At 44.3% G+C, this 26,956-nt stretch overlaps 2 protein-coding genes across 2 annotated transcripts in view; both read left to right on the forward strand.

Moving 5' to 3' along the window:
- LOC128422339 (V-type proton ATPase subunit S1-like) overlaps positions 1-9,538 on the forward strand; it is a 46,295-nt gene extending 36,757 nt beyond the window's left edge. Inside the window, exons 8-10 of the mRNA XM_053406225.1 lie at positions 190-243; positions 3,179-3,416; positions 6,910-9,538. Of these exons, the coding sequence (XP_053262200.1) occupies positions 190-243; positions 3,179-3,416; positions 6,910-7,119 (502 nt within the window). The 3' untranslated portion in view covers positions 7,120-9,538. The remainder of the gene's footprint in view (positions 1-189; positions 244-3,178; positions 3,417-6,909) is intronic.
- A 5,979-nt stretch (positions 9,539-15,517) lies between these two features.
- The window catches only part of SLC13A1 (solute carrier family 13 member 1), a 93,437-nt gene continuing 81,998 nt past the window's right edge, over positions 15,518-26,956 (forward strand). Inside the window, exon 1 of the mRNA XM_053406019.1 lies at positions 15,518-15,874. The gene's annotated coding sequence lies outside the window, so the exon portion shown is untranslated. The remainder of the gene's footprint in view (positions 15,875-26,956) is intronic.

Raw genomic sequence — 26,956 nt, forward strand, 5'->3', positions numbered from 1 at the left:
TGTTTGAAAGGGAGATAAGGAAGCAGCTTTCTGCTCTGCAATATTTTCTGTTCCGCCATCTCTTTGTCTTTACCTACCAATTTAGATGTGATCCTATTTTAAAAAAATAATAATGAAAAAGGTTCATATGAAAATTATATGATGTAACATTTTCTTGCATCTCTCCCTCCTCCCCGACCCCCTTGTCAGGTTGTCGTTAAAATACACCAACCCAGTGAAGGGCATTGAGAGTCTGGAAATCAGGTATGTTTATGAATTAATTTACTTATACAATTTTTTAAAAAAATGAATGTCAAGGTGCTTTCCACTTACAGAATGGGACGTCCTCTTATCTCTCCACAAGTCTACAAAATCCCAGGCAAACAGAAACTAATGGCATTAGTCTACCCACTATTGCTTATATTCAAGTTTTATTCACGATTAAAACTTGTGATGATTAGTCCAAATATCATTGTACCAGTTGTGGAAACATGGAAACAGGGCTGTGAGGAGGACCTGCTGGGTGATTATATCTGCAACAGAGCCAGGTGTTGTAGCGTACAAACAAATGCCCTGTATACCTGAAGGAGCATTTCCACCCCCATCATTCAGCCTGGACACTGAGGTCCAGCACTAAGGATCCTCTGGCAGTTCACTCACTGTGAGAAGTGAAGTTACAGGGAACCAGGTAGAGGGCTTTCTTGTCAGTGGCGCCCTCCCATCGGATGTCAAGGGCATAAATAACTGTATACAGTGGTACCTCAGGTTACAGATGCTTCAGGTTACAGATGCTTCAGGTTACAGACTCCGCTAACCCAGAAATAGTACGTCGGGTTAAGAACTTTACCTCAGGATGAGAACAGAAATCGCGTGGCAGCAGTGAGAGGCCCCGTTAGCTAAAGTGGTACCTCAGGTTAAGAACAGTTTCAGGTTAAGAACGGACCTCCAGAACGAATTAAGTTCTTAACCTGAGGTACCACTGTACAACTTTTAGAAGACATCTGAAGGCAGCCCCATATTGGAAATTTTTTAATGTTTGATGTTTTATTATGTTCTTATATGTGTTAGAAGCTGCCCAGAGTGGCTGGAGCAACCTAGCCAGATGGGCAGGGTATAAATAATAAAATTATTATTATTATTATTATTATTATTATTATTATTATTATTATTATTACCCTAAGCCAGCATTTCTCCTTAAATCACTCTGAATAAGGATGTAGTTCACTTGACGTTAGTGCCGCTACGTGTCCTGGGTCTTCAACCCTGCCTCAGAAGGTGCCTTAGCAAATGGATTATATGGTACTTCAGGGAAAAGACAGTTTGGGATTGAGGTCAAGCTAGATTGTCTGGCTGGAAATTTGTAACAAGTAATAAAGAACATCTCGGGTATGAGTAAATAGAATAAAACGGAGATGATTTCAAATTAAAAAGCTTAAATCTTTCCTCACTGCGGTTCAGAGTGCTATTAACCGGGCAGCGAATGGTTCACCAAAGTAAGCAATGCCGTATCACAGCCTCTTCCACTAGAATAGCCTCAGGCACCAGGCCAAATGAAAGACTTGTAATCAACACAATACGACCCTGGGAAAAATAAGTAAAAAAAACCCCTCTGCTGACAGACAGGAGAGCTTGTCTATTGCACAACTCACATTGCAAAAAGTATCATGAGCTGTAAACAGGCCCCGCTAAGGTGGAAAACATGATTATTGTGTTATTTATTACAAATCCACTCTAGCTACCTAGGCTTCCAGTCTGCTGGCCGGGGTGGGGATGGGGAAGCAATACCTGCCCCTAGGTGCTCAATCAAGTTATTCCTTTCACATTTAACATACAGTATATGCTCCTCTGTTTTCTGTTAAGATAAACATGTTAAGATCATCCCATTTCTTGATTTGGTATAGGTAAAGGTAAAGGGACCCCTGACCATTAGGTCTAGTCGTGGCCGACTCTGGGGTTGCGGCGCTCATCTTGCTTTATTGGCTGAGGGAGCCGGCGTACAGCTTCCCGGTCATGTGGCCAGCATGACTAAGCTGCTTCTGGTGAACCAGAGCAGCGCACGGAAACGCCGTTTACCTTCCCACTGGAGCAGTACATATTTATCTAATTGCACTTTGATGTGCTTTTGAACTGCTAGGTTGGCAGGAGCCGGGACGGAGCAACGGGAGCTCACCCCGTTGCGGGGATTTGAACCGCCGACCTTCTGATCGGCAAGTCCTAGGCTCTGTGGTTTAGCCCACAGTGCCACCTGCGTCCCATTGATTTGGTATAGACCCTGATAATTTCAAAACAGTTGGTGGATTGTGCTTTATTGCACACAATCACATCAAGCCTGTTGAAAAATCCCCCCCAAAAGAAAACAGAGAAGGGGAGCAATGCAACACCAGCTGAATCATGCAAGCAGCAACAAAGGAAGTTGCCTTACAGTATTTGTTCATTTATCCTACTATTGCCTGTTCTGACTGGCAGTGCCTATCCAGGATCTGAAGGCAGAGGGCTTTCCCAGCATCTCTTACCTGAACCTTTTACTAGAGGTGCCTGGAACTGAACCTGAGGCCTTCGCATCATAATCATCATTACCACCACCACCCAGCCAGATGGGCAGGGTACAAATAATAAAGTTGTTGTTGTTGTTGTTGTTGTTGTTGTTGTGAAACTGCAGGATAGGAGACAAGAAATGGGAATCACATGGCAAGGCCCAAATTGTGCTTCAGTTCTTGCAGGCTTATAAAGGCTGTGCATAAGTATTTTCCTCTCATGTTTGGTTCAGTGTTTAGAGGCACACTCCCGCCTCTTGCACATGCTTTTTTGTGCTCGCCTCAATGGCTTTTCAATGAATTTATCCATATTCACACATGGCCCCTTTCCTTAAGGAACAGAAGCCTGCCTCATTTCTTCTTCCCAAGGAGAATCAGCATGTTCCCTTCTCTCCATTGCCCGTCAGCAGAATGCTTAAACTCAGAAATCCTCTCTGCCAGTATATCGCAGTATGAACCACTGAACTCCACCCTTGTATCCTTCATTTGCTGCAGCACGCGAGACAACCTTGGGGGGTCTCATTTTCGCTGCTAAGGCGAATGGCACGTTTGAAGAGACATCTCTTAAACCCAAATGCGCCTGCTTAATCCTATCTCACGGCCACCTGGTAATTCCTAAAGGAAAAGAATCGAATCCATGCATTCTATGTTTCTCCTTTCTCTAGTTTTTTGATGTCCAACAAGAAGTACGTAGGCTCTGCTCGAGAGTGGTTCACTTTAGATTTTGTTCACATTCAACAAGACAACAAGGAAACGGCTATATTTACTGCCCCTTCCATCTCTGGTCCTGCGGAGTATTCATTCCATTGCCAGCTGGTGGGAACAAGCGACCATTATGGGGCAACGTTGACTCCCAGCAATACTGCAGCGAAAGAGTGGCAGGTTGTCATCTCTGAGTTCCAGGTGAGTACACAGTGCAGTTTCAGAGGCAATTCTAAGAGCTATTAGTTTGCTGTTGGAGTTTCTGAAAGGTCTGCCTCACCACTTACTTTCCCCTTCAACCCTAAGAGAAAGTTTTAACCAACACCCTTTCTTGGATTCCCAGTGAGCTCTTTAGTAATGTGAAGATGAAGGATTGACAGGGTTGGGGCAGCCTATAAATGGGGAGAACAAGGAAAAAAGAAGATTCTCCAGAAAGCTATCCATAGAAAGCAACAGACCAACACCAATCATTATCCATTTTTTATCCAGTCAAACAACTAAACAAATTATACTGTATTTTTTCATGTATAAGACGTCCCCATGTATAAGACAACCCCTATTTTTGAACCCTAAATTAAGAAATGAATATTTTAAACACCCAATATCACCCAAACTTGTTGAGTCCCCCCCCCCAAATTTGCAGAACGAGCAGCTGAAGCTCTGGAACGTATTTTTCCATGTATAGGACTAAAAAAAAATAAGCAAAAAAGATTGTCTTATACATGGAAAAAGATGGTATTTTGCCACTTCAGTGAATGGGGTCATTTTTGCAAAGGAATGATGTGTGAATCATGGCTTAGTAATAGAGTATATCCAATATACATGAAAAGCCATAATCTTTGTCAACTTAAAAGTACTTGGGGTGAGCTCTCCGCTTGAGATTCTGGAAAGGTGATGGCACAAGCTGGAATTCTTTTATAAAGACCTTGAAAAATCTTCAGTGAGTTACAGACAAAAAGAGAATATTGTTTTATAGGCTTTTCTTGCTTGTCAACAACAGGATGTGAGGTGGCACATCTTTATTTTATGAGTGGAAGACAACTGCCCCCTACCAATGCTGTGACAAAATATAAGCAAGGATATTGCCAAGTGCAGAAATTACAATAGGTATTTTTAAAAACTAGAAAGGCACATTGAGACAGTCAAGCTTCTAGACCGAAACATCAGAAGAGACATCTCAGACTGGTGTGTTGCGGGTTTATTTTATTCTTTAAAAAAGATCAATATTGCTGTACCCTGCAAACATTGTCTTCCCCCTTTAGCCACCTCAGTCTGTTTCAGCTAAAGTGCTTTTGCAACATCAAAGCGTTGTTACATGCTTCAAACACTTTGGCACCGAGAACGGTATCGAGACTGTATTATTTCATAGCCACTCAATGCTCTGTGGGAGCCATAACAACATTATGCAACCTCACCATTTTGTCAGCCATCCAGCCAGCCAGATAATGTGTGTCTTCCCTTTGCAACTTTCGCCTGAAGCCTGAAGAGAACAGACCCTCCATTTTCCATGGACAGTCCCGGATTTACAGAAGCTGCCCCAGATTTTTATTAGATCCCAAAATGCCCTGCTTTTCCTTAAAGGTAAAGGGACCCCTGACCATTAGGTCCAGTTGTGGCCGACTCTGGGGTTGCGGCACTCCTCTCGCTTTATTGGCCGAGGGGGCCGGCGTACAGCTTCCGGGTCAAGTGGCCAGCATGACTAAGCTGCTTCTGGCGAACCAGAGCAGTGCATGGAAACGCCGTTTACCTTCCTGCCAGAGTGGTACCTATTTATCTACTTGCACTTTGACGTGCTTTCGTACTGCTAGGTTGGCAGGAGCTGGGACCGAGCAACGGGAGCTCACCCCGTCGCGGGGATTTGAATCACTGACCTTCTGATTGGCAAGTCCTAGGCTCTGTGGTTTAACCCACAGCGCCACCCACGTCCCACCACTTTTCCTTAGGACGCCCCTATTTTCATCTGAGAAATGCTGGAGGGTATGGAGTTATGCGACTCCAGAGCCAAGGAGATACAACCTTTAGAAGACATCTGAAGGCAGCCCTGTATGGGGAAGCTTTTAAAAAAATGTTTAATGCTTTGTTATGTTTTTAGAATAAAGGGAGTGGGTGGTGCTGTGGTCTAAACCACTGAGCCTCTTGAGCTTCCTGATTGGAAGGTCAGCAGTTCAAATCCATATGATGGAAGAAGAAGAAGAAGAAGAAGCAGAGTTTGGATTTGATATCCCGCTTTATCACTACCCGAAGGAGTCTCAAAGCGGCTAACATTCCCCCACAACAAACACTCTGTGAGGTGAGTGAGGCTGAGAGACTTCAAAGAAGTGTGACTAGCCCAAGGTCACCCAGCAGCTGCATGTGGAGGAGCGGAGACGCGAACCCGGTTCCCCAGATTACAAGTCTACTGCTCTTAACCACTACACCACACTGGCTCTCCAGTGAGCTCACATTGCTTTTTCTCAGCTTCTGCCAACCTAGCAATTTGAAAGCACACCAGTGTGAGTAGAGAATAGGTACCCGCCGTGGCAGGAAGGTAAACAGCATTTCCATGCGCTCTGGTTTCCGTCATGGTGTCCCGTTGCTCCAGAAGCGGTTTAGTCATGCTGGCCACATGACCCGGAAAGCTGTTTGTAGACAAACAACAGCTCCCTCAGACTGAAAGCCAGATGAGCGCCACAACCCCATGGTCGCCTTTGACTGGACTTAACTGTCCAGGGGTCCTTTACCTCCCCCCCATACTTACTTACTTACTTACTTATTTACCTACTATTACTATTGAATTAGACATCCCTATTTTCACTGGAGAAATGTGGATGGTATGAGAGAAAGTAAGCAACGAAATGAAATGATGGTGCAAATGTAACCACAGCCTAAATATACAGGCTTCCCCCCCCCAACACACAAAATGGAAATAAAGTTGCCAAGCTGTGAGTAAACACTCAGCCTGCTTATTTCCTACCCCTGTTTGAGAGGTGCCTTAGCTCAGTGGGAGACCCCCAACTTTGTGTCAGATTCCAAGTTCAGCCTCAGGCATTGTCCTAAGGAGTCTCCCTCAGATAGATGAGACCTGAAATATACTCAGAGTCGCAAAGTGATTTCATGCTCTTTATTCAGCTCATAGTGGTGAGGAGGAATGAATGAAAGTCCCCTCACTGTATCTGCTTTATATACATTGTTTACACAATGGGCTGCACATGATTGGCTAATTCCGGAATTCTACTGTAAGCCAATCAGGTTGTGGATTCACTTCTATCTGGAGCATGATTGGGTGGTTCCTGCCAACCAATCATACTGCTGCATTGTTCTAGGACCAATCAGACTGCTGCAGTTTGGATCCTATTCAACTCAGTACATAACAAGACCTTTAGAAAATCAACGGAGCTGGGTTCAAAGGGCAGCTTGAACTATCACTCTGTGGGGCTTGTTTTGTTTTGTTTTTGGTGGAAGAAAAGTTTTTTAGCTACGTGAAGGTGGCCTAACAATGTCTACGTGCAGAAGTTAATGGATGTTGCTTTACCGTTCTCCCCAGGGCTGTATCCTTAGAATACCCCTCGATTTTCCATCGTTTTAACTTACATCTTTCCTATGCTTCAACAAACAAGATGGGTGTGTGGTTAATGAACACATTGCGAGCGGACATGGGACATAAAGTACAGATTCCTGGCAGCTCAATCCTCTCCCTCCCCCTTCTCTTTTGCAGATTCAAGCGTTTACCGTTGAAGGCCACAAATTTTCCTATGCCAGTGACTGCACAACCTTCTTCACCCCTGGAATTTGGATGGGTTTGGTGTCCTCGCTAGTCTTATTACTGATCCTGACCTTTGGGATCCACATGATTGTGAACCTCACAACCAACAATAGGTTTGATGACCCCAAAGATCAACCTCTGTCAGTCCCGCAAGGAGAATAGCAGATGTGACATTTGTCACATGGTTGGGCCCTGCTGCACAAGCCATCTTCATCACCACCACCATCATCATAGCCAGCTGCAGGGCATCCAAACTGGATCAGGTCCATGGTATGATGGGGGTGCTACTCTAATCCTTCTCTCCATTGTATTGATGGACATCCTTTCCGTCTCCTTCCCATGGGAGAAAAGTTCCAGTAGCATCAAACTGGAGATTTTCTCCCATTGTGAATAGCAGGTGAGAGCCCCCAAATCTGATCAGACCACAGCATGGGGCAGAGGGAAAGGATTAAAGGCCTACCCTTCTTCGAATCATAGAACTGTAGAGTTGGAAGTGACCCACAGGGTCATCTAGTCCAACCCTCTGCAATGCAGGAATCCTGCTCACACCCATTCCTGGGTGAGCTCAAACCACCAAACTTCTTGTTAACAGATGCACTGACCCTCGACACCTCAGGAGAGCTCTGTCATCGCTGCAACCCAGCTAAGCCCTCCTACACCAGCTAATTGCACACGGGGGCTAACCATGTGCAACATCTCAGTATCATACCACATTAAACAGTCATGGCTTCCGCTAAATAATACTGAGGGGTGTACAGTCATACCTTGGTTCTCAAACAGAATCCATTTCGGAAGTCCGTTCGATTTCTGAAAACATTCAAACACCGAGGCACGGCTTCCGATTCGCTGCAGGAGCTTCCTGCACTCAGTCAGAAGCTGTGTTGGACGTTTGGCTTCTGAAAAACGTTCACAAACTGGAACACATCTGGGTTTGCGGTGTTCGGGGGCTAAAACTATTGAGTACCAAGGCGTTTGAGAACCAAGGTACGGCTGTAGTTTGTAAAGGGTGCTGAGAGTTCTTAGGTGACCCCTATTTGCCTCAGAGGGCTACAATTCTCAGAGTGGTTAAACAGTCAATCCCTCTTCCCAGGGCATTCTGGGAATTGTACCCCAGAATCAATTTTCAGCACCCATAACAATTCCTAGGACTCTGTGGGGGAAGCCATGGCTGTTTAATGTGGTCTAATCTGTTTAACAGAGACACAGGTGGTGCTGTGGTTTAAACCACCGAGCCTCTTGGGCTTGCCGATCGGAAGGTTGGCGGTTCGAATCTGCGCAACGGGGTGAGCTCCCATTGCTTTGTCCCAGCTTCTGCCAACCTAGCAGTCTGAAAGCACGCCAGTGCAAGTAGATAAATAGGTACCGCTGCAGCCGGAAGGTAAACAGCATTTCTGTGCGCTCTGGCTTCCCTCACGTTGTCTCGTTGCGCCAGAAGCGGTTTAGTCATGCTGGCCACATGACCCAGAAAAGCTGTTTGCAGACAAACGCTGGCTCCCTCGGCCTGAAAGCGAGATGAGCGCTACAACCCCATAGTTGCCTTTGACTGGACTTAACCGTCCAGGGTGCCTTTACCTTAATGTGATATGAGACTGCTTTAAATGCATAGTGCATGTACTTAGGAGAACTGTGAACTTCAGCTGTATTAATGCAGCAGGAAGCATCAACATAATCAATAAAAGGTGTAAGCTTTTGTGGCAATGAAATCTTTTCCTAAAAACAGGAGGCTGCTGGCAGCTGTGTTTATTCTGTCAGCTGTTCATTACTTTTTTTTTAATCACTGCTTAAATGAAAGCCCTCAGGTAAAGCAGAAACCAGTCGCAGATGTTGCCAGCCTTTAAGAAGACTGGTAGGTGGTACCAGGAGCTTCACAAATGATTAAAAAAACAAAATACTATTTTGGATACAGTTTGTTAAATAAAGCTTCATTAAGAAATTCCATATCCTTGAGACATTTTTAAAGGTGGGATAAAAATGTTTCGATAAATAGGGAAGACTTTTTAAAATAAAAAAAACCAGGCATTACCTACATCAGATAAAGTACAGGGAAATGATTCTCAGATTAAACAAACAAAGGAACGGACAATATTGCCTAGTTTGGCTCTAAGAGAATAGAATTAGATGCTATGCATCTACTGGGACACGGGTGGCGCTGTGGGTTAAACCACAGAGCCTAGGATTTGCCAATCAGAAGGTTGGTGGTTTGAATCCCCGTGACGGGGTGAGCTCCCATTGCTCGGTCCCAGCTCCTGCCAACCTAGCAGTTTGAAAGCACGTCAAAGTGCAAGTAGATAAATAGGTACTGCTCCAGCGGGAAGGTAAACGGTGTTTCCGTGCGCTGCTCTGGTTTGCCAGAAGCAGCTTAGTCATGCTGGCCACATGACCTGGAAGCTGTACGCCGGCTCCCTCAGCCAATAAAGCGAGATTAGTGCCACAACCCCAGAGTCGGCCACGACTGGACCTAATGGTCAGGGGTCCCTTTACCTTTACCTTTATGCATCTACTAAACGGCTTGTGCGTGAGAAAGTTGGTCATACACTACACCCACCCACTCAATTATTATAAAGAATAAACTACACATTGCACTAAACTGTACATTGCACATTGCATGGTTTTCAGAGGGAGCAGCATGTGGGGAGGGGAGTTTAAAACCTTCTCTATCTAGTTGTGATCCTGTCAAAAATTGGCTCCCTTCTGGCTTAGAAAAGAAGTTCCCATTGGCCTGCAGGGGGAGGTTTTATTGCTGGGGAGGAAACGGTTGAAACTGTTCTTCTTGCATACTGTGGGTCTGAGGAATGTCCCCCTGCTCCTGTAATTAAACAAAGCAAATCCTAGTTGCTTGCTGCATAATAAAAGTAACTTTTGAATGGAGATTTCCATGACTGGGCTTTGTCCTTAACGATTTTCCTTAGCATATTTGGTCTATGCTGAACCTGTGCTTAATGTATAATGAAAATTCTGGTGTAAAAATAAATTCATACGCATCATAGTTGATTGTGTTTTCATGGCTTTGCACGCCTTATTGTGATTTGCTGCGAACACTGTCGGTAGAAAGAGAGGATAGAAGAGTTTCAAATAAATGAATCGTGCAGGTGGAAAAACCACATCTCACCAGTTACATGGAGAACCAGGGTTTCTTAAGTGAATGTAGAAACAAGCCCTGTTCAGTTGTTCAGATTTTTGTTAAATAAATGTGAATGGGGCAGAGGAGCATTGCAGTGGAAGATAATGTCCCAGATATGCACAGTCAATTCCATCCCCATGCATACATTTGGCTAAGCAAGACCCTTAAGAAAAAAAAGAATTTCATCATCATCATCATCTCTGTTCAGTAATTCAGTAGCTATTTGGCCTTTTGCTATACATATCTATAGCACACCACTCTCCTATGTTCATTCTCTCAATGTTCTTCTGAATGACTGAACAGAGATGATGATGATGAATTTCTTTTCTTTTTTAATTTTTATTTATACTTTTCAGGTTTATACATTTCATTAATTTTACAATCATTTTAACATTTCAAAACTTGGCTTCCTTCCCCTTCTTTCTGCGGTTCCTTAAAGTTATTTTTTAAATATCTTCTGCATATCCAAATTCATTTAATTTGCTCATTTATTCATCTACTTGAAATATATACTCTCATGAAACTGCAGGTTATTACAATAATCCTGCCCATGTTTTTATCTGTTTGCAATTTATCTGTAAATATTCAATAAACCATTTCCTATTATTATTATTATTATTATTGTTGTTGTTGTTGTTGTTAAAATAATTCAGCGTTAATACACACATATTGGAAATATACAAGCGTACAAACATACATTTCATACAATCCTTAAAAGTATTCAAACATACCTACACTCAATCCCACAGATACCGTATTTTTCGCTCTATAACACGCACCAGACCATAACACGCATGTAGTTTTTGGAGGGGGGAAACAAGAAAAAAAATATTCTAAACGAAATAGTGGATATATGATTTTTGTGGTTCATGCTGTGGCCACAGACATGTGATCTGACAGTGAGTTTGGAGTAGCCCAATGCAAAAATCCTGAGGATCCATGTGGATCCATGCTTTGTAACCACGGAGGAGGGAAGGAAGGGAAACCATGGATCCTCTGCTCACGACTGCAGCAGATCCCCCCCGTCACCCACAGGCATTCGCTCCATAACACGCACAGACATTTCCCCTTACTTTCTAGGAGGAAAAAAGTGAGTGTTATGGTGCAAAAAATACGGTAATTCCTTTTCTCATCACCATCCACCACCCCTCACCCCACCTTTGTGTTAGACTTCCAATCTACTCAAGTGCAATTTCTTTCCACTTCTATTACTTTCTTTCACACACCTTTAACCTAATTTCATGCTTCTTTTTCTATTACACATTGTTATCCATCTTATTTAGTATTTCAGTATTTAAAACGGAACTTGTTTATTCAATAAACCATTTCCATTCTTTTATATAAAAAAGTTTGTTATCTTGATTTCTTATTCTTCTGGAGAGTTTCACCATTTCTGCATGTTCCGTAGGTTTTTGTATCCATTCTTTCTTTGCTGGGACTTCTGCTTCTTCCCATTTGGTGATGATGAATTTCAGCAGCCTAAACAAGTTCTCTGACCAGTTATACCAATGATAGAAATATAAAAGGTTGAATCCGGTGAAATTGCCCAGTTTGCATGACATAACTTTCCCTCCCTCTCCTCCCCATGTGCGTTCCTCAGATCTTTTCTGAAGGTTTCCCCAAGCATTTGGAGCAGATGAGGGAGAGGAGAGAGAGAATATCTGCTGCAGATGTTCTTGTGCGAACTGATGACTACACAAATGGATGACTTTGTCTGGTACAACCCAAAGTACAATTCCCACTAAGAGTTAATCTATGTCACAGTTGTAAAGCTCTTTAATGGTTGCTCCCTCTTCCCAGGTGATCCTGAGAACTGTAGTTCTGAGAGAGAGGTGTGTGTAGGATCTGGAACAAGAGAAGCCCAGCTGACTCACCAAAATACAACTGCCAGGATTCTTTTGGGGGAAGCATAAAGGGCAAGTTGAATGGAATTAAACCAATTTATGTTTCTAAGCTCCCCAGGCTAGGTAAAATCAGAGCGAGAAGAAACTACAACTAATATCAGCATAGAACAATTAAAGGTAGCATAAAACCCAAAGGGAACAATACTGTATATACTCAAAACTATAGTCAAATAAGCAGGGTCAGCTTAAAGGAAAGGAGTAGTGATTTCTGGATGAATTTCAAGGTATTAATAATAATAATCATAATAATCATAATCATAATACAGTCGTACTTTGGAAGTCAAACGGAATCCATTCGACTCCTACAACATTTGGAAACCAAAGTGCGGCTTCGGAAGCTGTGGAAACCACGCCGGATGTCCGTCTTCTGAAAATTGTTCAAAAACCGGAACACTCACTTCCGGTTTATGATTGTTTGGAAACCAAAACGTACAAGTTCCATGGCGTTTGGAAACCAAGGTACAACTGTAATAATAATAATAATAATAATAATAATAATAATAATAATAATAATACAGTGGTACCTCGGGTTACAGACGCTTCAGGTTACAGAGGCTTCAGGTTACAGACTCCGCTAACCCAGAAATAGTACCTCAGGTTAAGAACTTTGCTTCAGGATGAGAACAGAAATTGTGCTCCGGGGGTGCGGTGGCAGCAGGAAGCCCCATTAGCTAAAGTGGTACCTCAGGTTAAGAACAGTTTCAGGTTAAGAACGGACCTCCGGAATGAATTAAGTTCTTAACCCGAGGTACCACTGTAATAATAATAATAATATGGCATTTCTTATACCTCACCCATCTGACAGGGTTGCTCCAGCCACTCTGGGCAGCTTCCCTCAAACATATAGAGGGAAAGAAGAAGAAGAAGAAGAAGAAGAAGAAGAAGAAGAAGAAGAAGAAGACGACGACGACAGAGAGCATGAAATGCTGCTCAAATCAGGGCTGCCTTCAGATGTCTATGAAAATGAAAGACAGCTCTCCCCTTCAGGTTTCTCTTTCATCTGACCTGACAGGGAGAGAAAGAGGCAGGCGACATGTCTGAGTGGCTTGAGCGGGTTGTGTGCTCTTTAACCTGACCATTAAAATTCCACATCCCACACAACCTGTCATTAAAGCTTCAGTGGAAACTCGCCAGCCCATGCTTGTATTTATTATGCATCAGCAGAGCTGTGTTTGTGAGAGGCCTGCAGAGTTTAGGCTTGGTGCAAGTGGCTGCAAAGTATATCGTGTGGTGTAATGGGATCTCCTAAGAGTGCGCCTTAACCACTGCAGATTTGGAAGAGCCTGGTTGGTCACTTCCACTTGTTCCGTGTCTAGAAAGTGTAGGTCCAAGCAATTTTCTGCTTGCCCTGCTCATTTCCCAGGGAAAACCCACTCTTTGGTGCTAAATCGGGGCAAATGTCAATCTGGAGAAAACCCATGTTGCTGTTTGTTCCGACTGAATGCCAAAGAGCAGATTTCCCTGGGGTAAAGCAGCGGGAGTAGTAGTAGTAGTAGTAATAATAATAATAATAACAATAATAATAATATACCCTGCCCATCTGGCTGGGTTTCTCCAGGCACTCTAGGCGGCTGCCAACAGAATATTAAAAACATAATAAAACATCAAACATTAAAAACTTCCCGAAACAAGGCTGCCTTCAGATGTCTTCTAAAAGTCAGATAGTTGTTTATTTCCTTGACATCTGGTGGGAGGGTGTTCCACAGGGCGGGCGCCACTACCGAGAAGGCCCTCTGCCTGGTTCCCTGTAACCTCACTTCTCACAGGGAGGGAACTGCCAGAAGGCCCTCGAAGCTGGACCTCAGTGTCCAGGCAGAATGATGGGGGTGGAGAAGCTCCTTCAGGCAACATCAAACCATCTAGACTTTGGTTATCCACATCCCCACCAGTAGGTGGCACACAAATAACACCTGTTATGGATACCTAGTTTATTATGCAATGTCTCCTGTCAACTTTTGTCTCATGAGCTCAGGTTTGACAGAGGAAGAAATCCTGCAGATAACCAGCTCGTTCTGACGTGGAAACCTCTGCTGAGGAAGGTGAGGCAGATCTTGTGCAAAGCATTTCCTGAGATGTATCTCAAAATCAAAGATGGCAAGAAAATGGGGGGAATGTAGCGGCTGGGACTCAGTGGTGACTGGAGCCTGCTGGGTCTTGGTAGGATGAAAGGCATGGAGCCCAACTGCAGGTGGTGCCAGAACCAATGACAGCAGGCACAACAAATTCTCATCTCGTCTTCTTCCTTCTCCCTGCTGAGTTCTAGAAGGGCAACACTGAGACTGAGAAGAAGGAAGCTGGCAGGTGGTGCCACCTACATGACTGTCTGTAAGTAAGGAGGCATGCAAGTTGATGCTGGCTTAAAGCAGATTGTTCTTGGTGGGGCAGTACCCCACTCATCCTGCTTGGCCAACCTTCAGTGCTGGTATGGTGAATAAGGATGCATTTTTTATCTTGGTTTTTTTTAAAAAAAATATCTGCTTCAGAAGATAGCCTATTCTCTCCTGCAATGTTGTCTGCGAATAGTAGAACACTTGTAGAAGCTGAAGACCAAAACAACCAAGGAGTAACTACTCTCATCCCTTCTGCATGATGTACAGTAGGAGGAATCTGTGCATCTACAGTGGTACCTCGGGTTACATACGCTTCAGGTTACATAAGCTTCAGGTTACAGATTCCGTTAGCCCAGAAATAGTGCTTCAGGTTAAGAACTTTGCTTCAGGATGAGAACAGAAATCGTGCTCCGGTGGTGCAGCGGCAGCAGGAGGCCTCATTAGCTAAAGTGGTGCTTCAGGTTAAGAACAGTTTCAGGTTAAGTACGGACCTCCGGAACAAATTAAGTACTTAACCCGAGGTACCACTGTATTTAGGTGGCTGAAATTAAGAGCCTTTCCCATCTCTAGTTGGCCCTAGGATGGGGGAGCGCAAAATGAAAAGGAAAACGTATCGGACCCCATCCATTTACAGAAAACCATAAGCTCAGTGTAACATTTAAACCATACCCTCCAAACGTTTCTCCAATGAAAATAGGGATATGTTGTTGTTGTTGTTGTTGTTGTTGTTGTTGTTGTTGTTGTTGTTGTTGTTGTTGCATTTATACCCTGCCCATCTGACTGGGTTGGTCCAGCCACTCTGGGCTGCTTCCAGAACATATAAAAACATAATAGAACATTAAAAAACTTTCCTACACAGGGCTACCTTCAGATGTCTTCTAAAGGTTGTATAGTTACTTATTTCCTTGGCTCAAGGGTCACATAACTCCATACCCTCCAACATTTCTCCAATGAAACTTGGTATGTCGTAAGGAAAAGCAGGGCATTCAAGAATCAAACCAGAAACTGGGACAGCTTCTGTAAATCAGGTACTGTCCCCAGAATTAAACTAATTACAGTGGGTCTAAATAATCTTTAAAACCCAAGTAATCAACTTGAATTGCTGTGTGGATCACAGCCAAAACAAAAAACAAAAGAAAAAACCACCCTGTTCCCTTTTGCCTCATTGTCCAGAGCACTTGCGTTCTGCAGTGATCAGAGTAAATTGGGTACAACAAGCCATTGCCTGTTATGAAGTCAGAAGCTGAAACAAAAGACATACTTGTTCAGAGAAGTTGACTTTTGGAGGAAGAGAAAGAAAATGGAGCAACAACTTACCAAGAGGTGGTTCCCTCTTGTCCTAGTTTGCCTCTCCCACGCCTCTCCATTGACACATAAACCAACCTCCTATTTAATCTCTCTCCCTACGTGGTGGAGACTTCCCTCAAAGACAGCCAAGGCAGAAGCACCTGCTCTTGGTTTACTACTCGGTGAAGCTCTTTTCATCACAGAACAAGCTTCCGTGGATATTTCATAAACCTTCCTCTTGGATCTAGCTCCAGATTGGGTCAACTTCTTTGCTGGTAAGTTTCTGAACTTTCTCCCCTGCCCTGTGTGGCTTCAGTAATCTGAATCCCAATGGCTTTCCTATCTACAGTCTTTTATGAGCTAGGAAAGATAGTTTGCTTTGCATTTTATAGTCTCTTTATCTAAAATATTGATTTTCTGCAAAATAGTTATAAGCGGCCGAGAAAGAGCCAAGAAAGTTGTTCCAACTTCGAAGTGTTTCTGCTCAACTGTGCAATCTGAACCATGCTTACACAGAAGTCATGGGGCTTACTTCCAGGTAAGGGGAATTAGGATTGAAACTAAAACTCAAGATCTCTAAGGGAAGCATCTTTTAAGATCAATGGTCATTCAGCTTGAGCGCAAAGAGGATGCATGTGGTTGGAAAAGAACAAAAGAACCCTGTTTTCCTTAATGAGTGGTGCTTAACCCTACAGAGTTGCTTCTGAAACAGGCTGAAGGATTCATAAAGATTTGTCGTGAGCAGGATGAAGGCACTGCCTCATATCTTAAAAGCCTCATATCTTAAAAGCTTCTCCAAACTGGAAATGGCTGCATTCCAGAATGAATACCCTGCAAGAGTCCCGGAAAAAGCGGGACATCCTGTTTTCCCCCTGCAAGAGCATGGCAGCCATTTTGCGCTGAGAACTTGCCCCAGAAAAATCACTTTTGGGGGGGCCATGAACTTGTGTGGCACCCCAAAACAGGCATTTCAGGGGCCCTGAAAAAAGCGCATCTTTGGGGTTCCATGATTTTGTGTGTGTCATGTGACTTCTGCAGACAGGAAGATGCATGTCCCAGTTTTGGAACTCAACATGTTGGAGGGTATGAGATTGTCCATTTCTAATTGAGAAAGAGTGAGCAGAAACTGTCGACAGAGGTTATAAATCTTTGTCCACTACCTCTAAAAGAGGGGTTGAGCCCTTTTCAAACTCATAGATCAAAGTGGTAAGCATTTTGTGTGAGAGTTCCTTTCCTGACCCCACCCTGTTCCTCCCCACACTGCCATTTTTGTGATGCGTTTAGTGACATTTTCAGGTTACCTCAGGGTTGGAGCCGTGTGCGATTGTGGGTCATTCAGACGCACATTAACCAGTCATTGTCTATACTGCAATGGAGGAAGCCACACAGCAGCGGTGTGGAACTAAAGGTCTGGACCCTCAGGCCATGCCCTCACCAGGCCATACTCCTTCCCTCAGGTCACAACATTCCTCACCCCTGATCTGTACCTTCCTTTAATGCTTTCTTCCTTGAATGTTAAAATGTGTCCATGAAATATTGTAACGCTTGTTCCTTTCCTGGATGAAAGTGGAGGGGTGATTGTAGCTGTAGAAATCTCCGGCATGCAGCCTGCCATACAAAAGTAATAGCCACATCCATTGCTATACCCACTTTTGTCTGTGGTCAAACCCCTCCCTCCATACACAATTGCCTCAGGCCCCGGCTACAATGGGCCTGCAATCCCCTGAGAGTTCAGTTTAGTCTGTGGCTGAAAAAAGTCTCCCACCCAGAGCAATCTAAAGATAATTCCAAAGATGTATGTCTTTTTATGCACATAGATCCATAATTGAACTAAGGGCTAAAGGAGAGCATGATAATTTATATCTAATGTTAGGTAAAGGTAAAAGGTAAAGGACCCCTGGATGGTTAAGTTCAATCAAAGGCAACTATGGGGGTTGCGGTGCTCATCTGGCTTTCAGGCCGAGGGAGCCAGCGTTTGTCCACAGACAGCTTTCCGGGTCATGTGGCCAGCATGACTAAACCACTTCTGGAGCAACAGAACAGAAACCAGAGCGCATGAAAATGCCGTTTACCTTCCCGCCGCAGTGGTACCTATTTATCTACTTGCACTGATGTGCTTTCGGACTGCTAGGTTGGCAGGAGCTGGGACACAGCAACGGGAGCTCACCCCATCATGCAGATTCGAATCGCCGACCTTCCAGTCCCCAAGCCCAAGAGGCTCAGTGGTTTAGACCACAGTGCCACCCACGTGCCTATGTTAACCCTACTCAGAGTAGATGGATGGATGGACAGAAACTTTATTTGCAGTAGCCAATTGCCATAGCACAAAGATAAAATATAGTGGGGATAGACATAAATAGTTAGCTACTCAGAGTAGACCCAATGACATTAATTGGCATGATTACCTTAGGCCCATGAATTTCAACAAACCTACTCTGATTAATGAAGAAGTTCTCTCTGCCACCTTTGGGAAATGTCCACATAAATATTACTCTGGAATTAGCTTCCGTGGAACGACTGGGCTGGCAAGCTGCAGGGTGGATTAGATTTTCAAGTACCGCATCAGTGTAATCATTATGAGGCACACACACTTACATGGCAATTTCACTGCAATCTGCCAGAAACCCTCCAGCTCAAGGCAAGAACAACCTTTCCTTATCACCCATATTCCTTAACAACATGTTTGCTAAAAAAAACAAACCAGGAAACGGATGCTGAAAGGCAATTAAAATTTGGCTGAGCATATGCCTACATTGGATCTGACAGTTCAAAGCTGAGGATTCAGGAAGAAGTTCCGAAAGAGAAAACCACAAGGCCTGAAATCATTTTGATATAGATGTGTCTTTGGCAAACCCAGTGCTGTTTTTCTAGAAAAAGAGGTGCTGAAACTTGCCATGAACGCCTCCCTTGTTCTCTTATAATGGCAAAGGAGCCCACCTGAGAGGCGCCGGAACTAAATTCTGGTGAGTTCCAACGGAAAAAAATAAGGCAGAGATTACTGTGAGTATGGTGAGCGGTGGCTATTGAGGAACAAATGGACCTGATAACAGCTTTTTTTTTTTGTAGAATTAATGGTTAGGTAAGGGCACTTGTGGCCTTCCAGGTATGTCGGGTTCCTGTTCCTATCATTTCATTTAAAAAAATAATAGATACATTTCTATACTGTTCCTTTTTATTTTAAGAAAAAAATTCCAAAGAGGTTTAGAGCCTACATCAAAGCATCAAATCAAACAATCTGAAATTTTTTAAAATACAGAAAATCAGATATAGAGCATAAATTCAAAGCGACATAATTAACAGGAAACTAAAATGTTATCTTAAAGGTTTCAAAATAAGACGTAACAAAGGAGGTCAAGCATTGAATATACATTTAACACAGTGAAGTTAACACAACTAGCTTTTTAAATGTTTGATGTTTTACTGTGTTTTTTATATGCTGTAAGCTGCCCAGAATGGATGGGGAAACCCAGCCAGATGGGCAGGGTATAATAGACTTACATTTGTTGTTTGCTGGCATCCATCTGTCCTGGGACACAATGGGAGAGTGCACATTTTGGGGTGAAGAAAAACTGTTGAAAAGTTGCAGCGCCATTTGTGGCTGTAGAGACCGGGGTCGAGTACAGAATACACATTAAATGCAACATAGTTCACCCAAAAAACTTATCAGATATTACAAAATGAAACATTACGAAAGGAAGTCAGCTATAAAATACACATTTTAAACAGCATAATTAACAGGAGAATAACAGATTATCTTAAACACGGAACATATCTGCTGCTGCTGCTGCTGCCAGTGGTGGTTCGTGGTGGGCAGTGGCTGTGGAAGTTCGGGCTCAAGGACCTGGGTTTACACTAAGAGACCTGGTACTTGGCAGGGTAGCAGAGGGAATTCAGGGTGATGCTAAGACCTCCACGTGGCATGTCACTATTTGCTTGCTTGCTTGCTGCCCATCTGACTAGGTTGCCCCAGCCACCCTGGGCGGTTTTCAACAAATCAAAACACCCAACACAGTACAACATCGACCGTTAAAGGCTTCCTTATACAGAGCTGCCTTCATATGTCTTCTAAAAGTTGTATGGTTCTTTGACATCTGATGGGAGGGTGTTCCACAGGGCAGGCACGACTACCAATAAGTCTCTCTGCCTGGTTCTCCTTAACTTCACTTCTTGCAATGAGGGAACTGCCAGAAGGAGGAGGACCTTAGTGTCCAGGCTGAGCGCTGGGGGTGGAGATGCTCCTTTGGGCATACAGGGATACCTTTCACAGATACATCTCCTGTTTCAACAACTCTGTACATTTCCCCTCCCTTCGCAACCGTAGGACATACCACTAGCATGTCCATTGCTCCACGCACTTGTTCGCCCCACCCATCCCTGCCACGCAGCCCCCAAACGGTTACACAGAAGGGCTGAAAAAGGTTCTCCAGCTCTGATACGACTATAACCACGCAGCGTATGCAAAAGCCACCACTAGAAACACAGGAGCAAAATAATTCAACGGGGAATAGCCAGCAGCCAGCTCAATAAAAGATGAAAGTGTGGCTTTAGCAGCAATACTCATGTAACCCTCCAAGCTATATAATAAGCAAGACTACCGCTTTCCGACATCAGTGACCCATCGTGTCACAAACCTTTCCTTTCTTTTAAATCTATTTTTCATTGAGGACTAAGCGTTCTCTTCTCCAGCATTAGAGGTTTAGAGTGAACAGCTCCTAGTTCCCCTTTTACAGTAGTTACACAGTTAATATGTTGCAGGGCAGCTTTAAAGCTTAGCATGCCTTGGCAGTTAAATGCTTTGGCCATGAAAGTGATATTGAATTTGTACGATTCTGGTAGGACTGAGACTTCTGAGTTCTTCAGTACAGAAGCTGACAAAGGGAAGGGGTGGAAACCAACTGGGGAGAGGGTCAAAGTGGTGTCCCTTTTTTTTGGAAATGCATCCTTTTCAAATAACTCATAGGAAAAGCTTTGAATTGAAGTACATCAGGGCTTCCCAAACTTGGGTCTCCAGCTGTTTTGGGACTACAGTTCCCATCATCACTGAGCACTGGTTCTACTAGCTAGGGATGATGGGAGTTGTAGTCCGACAACAGCTGGAGACCCAAGTTCAGGAAACCCTGAAATAGAATGTTAGTTAAAATACAATGGACTGGATTTAATAGTGTTGATAATGTAATGAATGGCTCTTTAGTTATAGATGAAATCCTTTAGCGGAAAACCCCCTTCGGGTTATGAAATACAGTAATCCCGCCTCTTGCTGTGATGGCCTGGGATTCGGATTTGGAGGGTGAACCTGAGGAATCCCAGCCTACACAGGATTCCCCACCTCCAGAACCAGCTGAGCCAGGGCTGGGGCATGAGACTGAAGGGTCCTCACCTGTGCTGGATCCTCAGGTGCAGACACCAGCTGAATCCGCTCTGGCTCTGGAGGTGATCGAGGACCCATTGCCTACAGGTGCTCCTCTCCCAGCCCTGTCAGGGGAAGGTGAGGTTGCCTCTGGGTCCGGTAACCCTCCAGCCTCTCCTGAGCTGCAGAGGCTCAAGGCAGAGAGGTGGAGGGAACTAAGTTCCCGCAGGAGGAGTGCTCACCTCCAAGCCAGGAGAGGCGAGTCACCTGAGGATCGGGGCCGCCCTATGCCTTGGGGCAGATAAAAGCCAGCCAGCCCCAGTCCCAAGTTGCGGGAGCAACATTGCTGGTTGCCAGATCCTGCCTGAAACCTGCCCTGCACCCAGCTTCAGCTTTTACGGACTGCCTCCATATTGTACCTTCGACCACGGACTGGACTGGACCCACGGGACCAGCACACTTACACACATTTGACTTGCAGGATTTCAACCATACGTGGTTGAAGGTGGGCTCACTGGCAGAGGAAGAAGGGGGGTGGGGGAGCGCACCGCCCCTGGCAGTGCGATCCTGGTGGGGTTCCATCAGGGCTGTTCCCCCGTCCCTGGGACGCGTGCCAGCCCTGCCCCCGCCTGCTCTCCGCCCCCGGTGCTGGAGCATGAATCTCCGCCACTGGTTGGCTGGTTGAAATTGTACAAGTCAAGTTGCAAGTGAGTCTGGAGTTTCAAAGCCCTTTGCACTGGGACCACTTGAGGTTACCTGCTACAAACGGAGTTTTTAAGTCTTCTGCCTTGCTTGCCGGCTCCGGAAGACTCTTGTGAGATCTCACGGGACAATTTGAGTTCATCAGAGATCTCACACCTTCTAGAGACTGTGCACCAAGCAGATCAAAGCAAGGCTTTTCGTGCCAGGTCACCCAAGCAGCCCCAGAATCAAAAAAGCTTTTTCAAACTCCTGGCCTTGCTTGCTGGGCCAGGAGCTGGTTAGATGCAGAGGATTGCTGGGAGTAACCAGCTGCTGAACCACCAAAGGAAGAAGGGATTGTTGGTGGGAGAATGGTAAGTGGTCAGAGGGAGAAGAGGGAGAAGGATGGGAAGAGGAAGCGCCAGAAGCTGAAGAGGTAACATGGTTTAGTTAGCTGGGAGAGTTTGTGGCAGAGAGAAGCCTAGAATCAGAGGCAAAAGCTGAAGCAGGAGGTAGGTTGGAGGGGAAGTAAAGAGGCAGAGTTGAGTCAGGCTGGTGAAGAGTCACGGATGTCTCCTTATCTTGCTGCAACAAGCTCCTTTCCCCCCTGACTCCCAGAATCAGGAGAGGCATGAAATGGGAGGCACAAAGAGAAGCACATGTGTGTGTGTGTGTGTGTGTGTGTGTGTGTGTGTGTGTGTGTACATGTTGAAAATATTATTTAAATTAAAGCAAATATTAAAAATAGCATTTAGGAAAATCACGATTTACTGGGAGGAAGACAACAAAGAGACAGGACGATGCTTCTTGCCTAACTTGGGGTACCATTTGGTCTGGGGATGGTGCTGATTACTGGGCTACAGTTGCACATCTGTGCTAGTGATCTTGCTTATATCCCTGTTAGACCTTTGGTTCCAATAGCTCAGGAGTGTCCAGATCGTTTGGACTACAGGCCCTATCAGCCCTGCTTGGCAAAACCTGCAATAGCTGGTGTAAATAAATAAAGAGTTTTGATAACCCCCCACAGCAACAGAATAAATTGGGGTCAAATACAATGCCACCTTTTGTATATCCACATTTTTGTGGCTACCTCCAACTCTTGGAACGAAGGCTGAGGTAATTCGAACCTTGCTGAGGGAAGTGAGAGTGCTGCCAAGATACACATCTGATCTTCTATGCTACCTTATTAGATTACGGAAAGAAGTTGCAAATAATTATTATGCTTCCTGGAAGGGAAGAAAGAGGAGAGAAATTATGGTGATAAAGTGGTACTTCTGGTTAAGAACTTAATTCATTCCGGAGGTCCATTCTTAACCTGAAACTGTTCTTAACCTGAGGTACCACTTTAGCTAATGGGGCCTCCTGCTGCCACCATGCCGCCACCGCATGATTTCTGTTCTCATCCTGAGGTAAAGTTCTTAACCTGAGGTACTACTTCCGAATTAACTGAGTCTGTACCCTGAAGCGTTTGTAACCCGAAGCATTTGTAACCCGAGGTACCACTGTACTTGAAACATCAAGAGGTTGCAAAAGCTCTTGCTTCTCTTTTCATGAAGTTCAGGCCATCTGTCAGTGTCCAAGTAAGCTATAAATGTGGTTTGATGAGATGTCTGGTGCAGTCCACAGATGATTCAGACAGATGAACCAGAAAAGCAATTTGGTTCTTAGCGATGTGAAGCTGAGGCTTCATATAGACGGAAGAATTGGAAGATAACATTGAACTGGCATCGCGAGCAGCCAGAATCAGAAAGCAGGGAAGGAAATCACCCACCAGTGTAAATCTGTGATGGGAGAAATTGCACCAGTCACAGTTACACCACCATTAAAGGTGAAGGTGCCTTGCTTTGAATTCAACAAATCTGTTTAAAGAATGTGCCAGAAAATCCAATGTATTAAAGGAAGCACGAAAAGAGTCAAAGGAGTTTTTGAACAGTGTTCCGAGTTCTGGGAAAATGCAAAGTCATCTGAATACTGCACAGGGAAAGTCCCATTACCTTACCATATACTGGTTTGCCATTCTGGTGCGATCAAATGTACCAATGCGGCTCCATGGTAGAGCATATTCCTTGCACACAAAGATTCCTCAGTTTGACTCCTGACATATCCAGGTATGGCTGAGGTAGACACCTCATTGAAACCCTGGAGAACTGTTGCCAGTCTGGATGTAAATAATACTGAACCAATAGTTTGACTCCATGTCTCCAGGTCGTGAGTTCAAGCCCGATGTTGGGCAAAAAAATTCCTGCACTGCAGGGGGTTGGACTAAATAACCCTCACGATCGATTCCAACTCCTCAATTCTAGAATTCTAGGATTCTAAGGCTGGGTCCTACATTCTTAGAGTTGCTGCATTTCACAATTCAAGAAGACAGGAAATATTTTCATGTATGTGACAACAGCAGCACAGATGCTATTAGCCCAGAGATGGAAAGAAGACAAAGTCTCTACCAGAGAGGAATGGCAAATTAAGCTGTTAGACTACACTGAAATGGCAAAACTGACCGGAAAGCTCAGGGACCAAGAATACAAAAATTTCAAGAAAGAATGGGGGAAATTAAATTATTACTGTTAGCAGATTAAACATTAGCAGAACATTAGACCCAGTGTAAGCAGATGAAAACATTAGCAGGATTTTAATCTCGCTTGTAATGTCACAAATACTATGGACAATATGGATAGATACAAAATATAGACTATGACATAATATGCAGTTGAAAATGTTGACATTAGAACCCATGGAGCGGATGGGGGGAAGTCTCGAGAAATATATTTATATGGATATGTATTTGGTTTTGTTATAAATTTATATTTGTAAAATCAAATAAAAATGATTTTTAAAAAAGAAGACAGGAAATAGACAGTGCAGGCTACCCAGGCTGTTGGAGAGATTGGGTGCCAAAGACAGCCTTGTTTCTTTTCCCCGTTTTGGAAAAGATGCCTTCTTCTGAAGATTGTTGCTGTTGTTTAGTTGTGTCCGACTCTTCGTGACCCCATGAAGGTTAGCTCAACCATAGATACATTCCTGAAGAGGTAGCACCATGTACTTCTAGATGGTCTGAAATCAAAGCATCAGAAACAGTATGGGAACATAACGAGACATAGTTACAATAATGGGTAAAAAATAGCTTATCCACTGAGCTTTGTAGTACAAATTAATCCATCTAAGATAAGGTGGGAATGCACAAGAATTCAGATGCTTGCTCAAAGTGAAGGAGCCTTTGAGTGCTTTCCAGGTGAAAAGTGGTGAAGGCTTCAAAGGCATTCCAAAGGTGGAGACTTTGACCACAATCTGAGTTGCCTACCTCTGCCACTACCTTCTGCTTTCAGTACCCAAATTTATCCTGAGGGATTGGGAGGAAGCACTAGAAGGAGCATAAAAGGAGGCCAATCCGTGAATCTGGGATCATCTAAGGAAGCAGAATGGTGGGATACTCAAGATAGATTCAAAGGAAGAGGTTCTTTATATAACACATAATTAAACTATAGCATTTGTTATCTCAAGGTATAGCGATGGCCGCCATCTTGGACAACTTTAAATGATTAGTCAAATTCATGGAGGATAAGGCTTTCAATGGCTGCACAGCGTGTCTCTGAATATAACTTGCTAGGGTATATGATCGGGAGAATGCTGTCGAGCTCTTGTCTTGCTTGTGGGTTTTGGATAGGCCTCCATTTGGCCACTGGGGGAACAGAATGCTTTCCTAGATGGACCTTAGGTCTGATCTAGCAGGTTTCCTCTTATGAAATCACTTTCAGATATTTTATAGGAAGCAATTCATAAATGGAACCTAAATAAATAATAAAAATATTCTCGTATCTTTTTCTCACTGGGCCTTTTCTTGCCTGGAAGAAGAGGTAAGGCATAGTCTCAGGCCTCAATGGAGCACCTTTGTCTACCAGGGATTGAGATTAGGACTACTGGTTGCTCCATCCATCATTTATGCCAGGAAGAAAGCCCTGGAGGAAAGGATGCACATAAATTTTCTGCCAGGAATTCTGCCTTGTTCTAGTACAAGTCTCTGGTTGAGCCCTGAGACTGTACACTACTTCATCTTCCCCTCTGTGCTCCTAAGTAAGGTTCTGTCAAGGACTGACTGAATGATGAAGAGCAGTGGGAGATGCCAGCCCAAGAACCGCCCCTCCCAGGGATGACACAGAGGAAGAAGACTTAGACCCAGGACAGTGGTGGTGGGACACTGAGGACGGGTCTGCGGAAGGGAGAAGCTGGGAGGTGATAGAAGCAGGAAGTTTCAGAAGAAGAAAGCCATTCCAGGACAGGGTTGGGTGCTGAGGGTCACAGTGTGAGCACAGACTCTGACAAGGAGAAGTCAAATGCTGCTTCAGTTGCTCAGCAGCTGCACAGCTCCTCTTCGGCTAACTCTCCTCCTTCACTGACACTCAGATCACATTGCTGAGCCAGACAGGCCCTGAGTGGGATCCTTTCTCTCACCAGAGTTTTTGGCTGCTTGTGAGGAGTCCCGAGGGAGAGGACTAGAGAGGGAAGGAAGGAAGGACCAGACGCCAGTCCCAGCAACATCTTCAACTAGGGCAGATTAGCCTAGATGAACTCTGTTGCATTTTTATTTTTGTGAATAAAAGGTGATTGCACTTCACGTCTTGAGTCCTTTTCCTGACCTGTGGATGAACCTTCATTCTTGACAGCCCCTTGACAGGTTCTGGGCATTGGGACAGAGGATGCAACAGCAGTTTGTGAGCAGGACAGCATTGTATTGGAGTATTTGAGCGGGGGCGATTAAGATATGTGAGGATGCTCCCGCCTGAATATTCACAACCCACATAAGATAAGTATGCCTGCTCCCACACTGCTGTAATGGTCCCTACAGGACCACAACAATGTCTCAGGGGCACCTCTGCCCCACTGCCCTCCATGATCCTTACTTCTAGTAATGCATTTAGAATCAAATGTGTTTCATATATCCTTTGGCTATGAGGCCGCTGGTTCTTTGCCACACATGGCAAAACACTTGCTATTGACTTTAGCAAACACCTGCTCCTCTCCCTTATGCAAGATCAGGTGGCAGAACAGCAGTCCACTGGAAGCTGAAGCATAAACAGTTATGTTAATATTTCTGGCTCCTTCACCCTCCCTTTCCTCTTTTTGATGATCTAAGAGCTTAGAGTGGCCTAAGAGCTTAAGAGTCTGTCGCTCCAAAGTCACCAGGGGACACAGAGCAGGCGGGAGAGCTGCCTAAGTACCCTTTATACTCCCTTCACACAGGGATAAAGCTGCTTGGTTGCTTGGGAAATAAAGGTCAAAAAGTTTAAGTTGTGTTATTTCAGACATTTCCATGGCAACAGGCTCGAACAAA

Source organism: Podarcis raffonei, chromosome 10, assembly GCF_027172205.1.
Source record: "Podarcis raffonei isolate rPodRaf1 chromosome 10, rPodRaf1.pri, whole genome shotgun sequence".
NCBI lineage: Eukaryota > Metazoa > Chordata > Lepidosauria > Squamata > Lacertidae > Podarcis > Podarcis raffonei.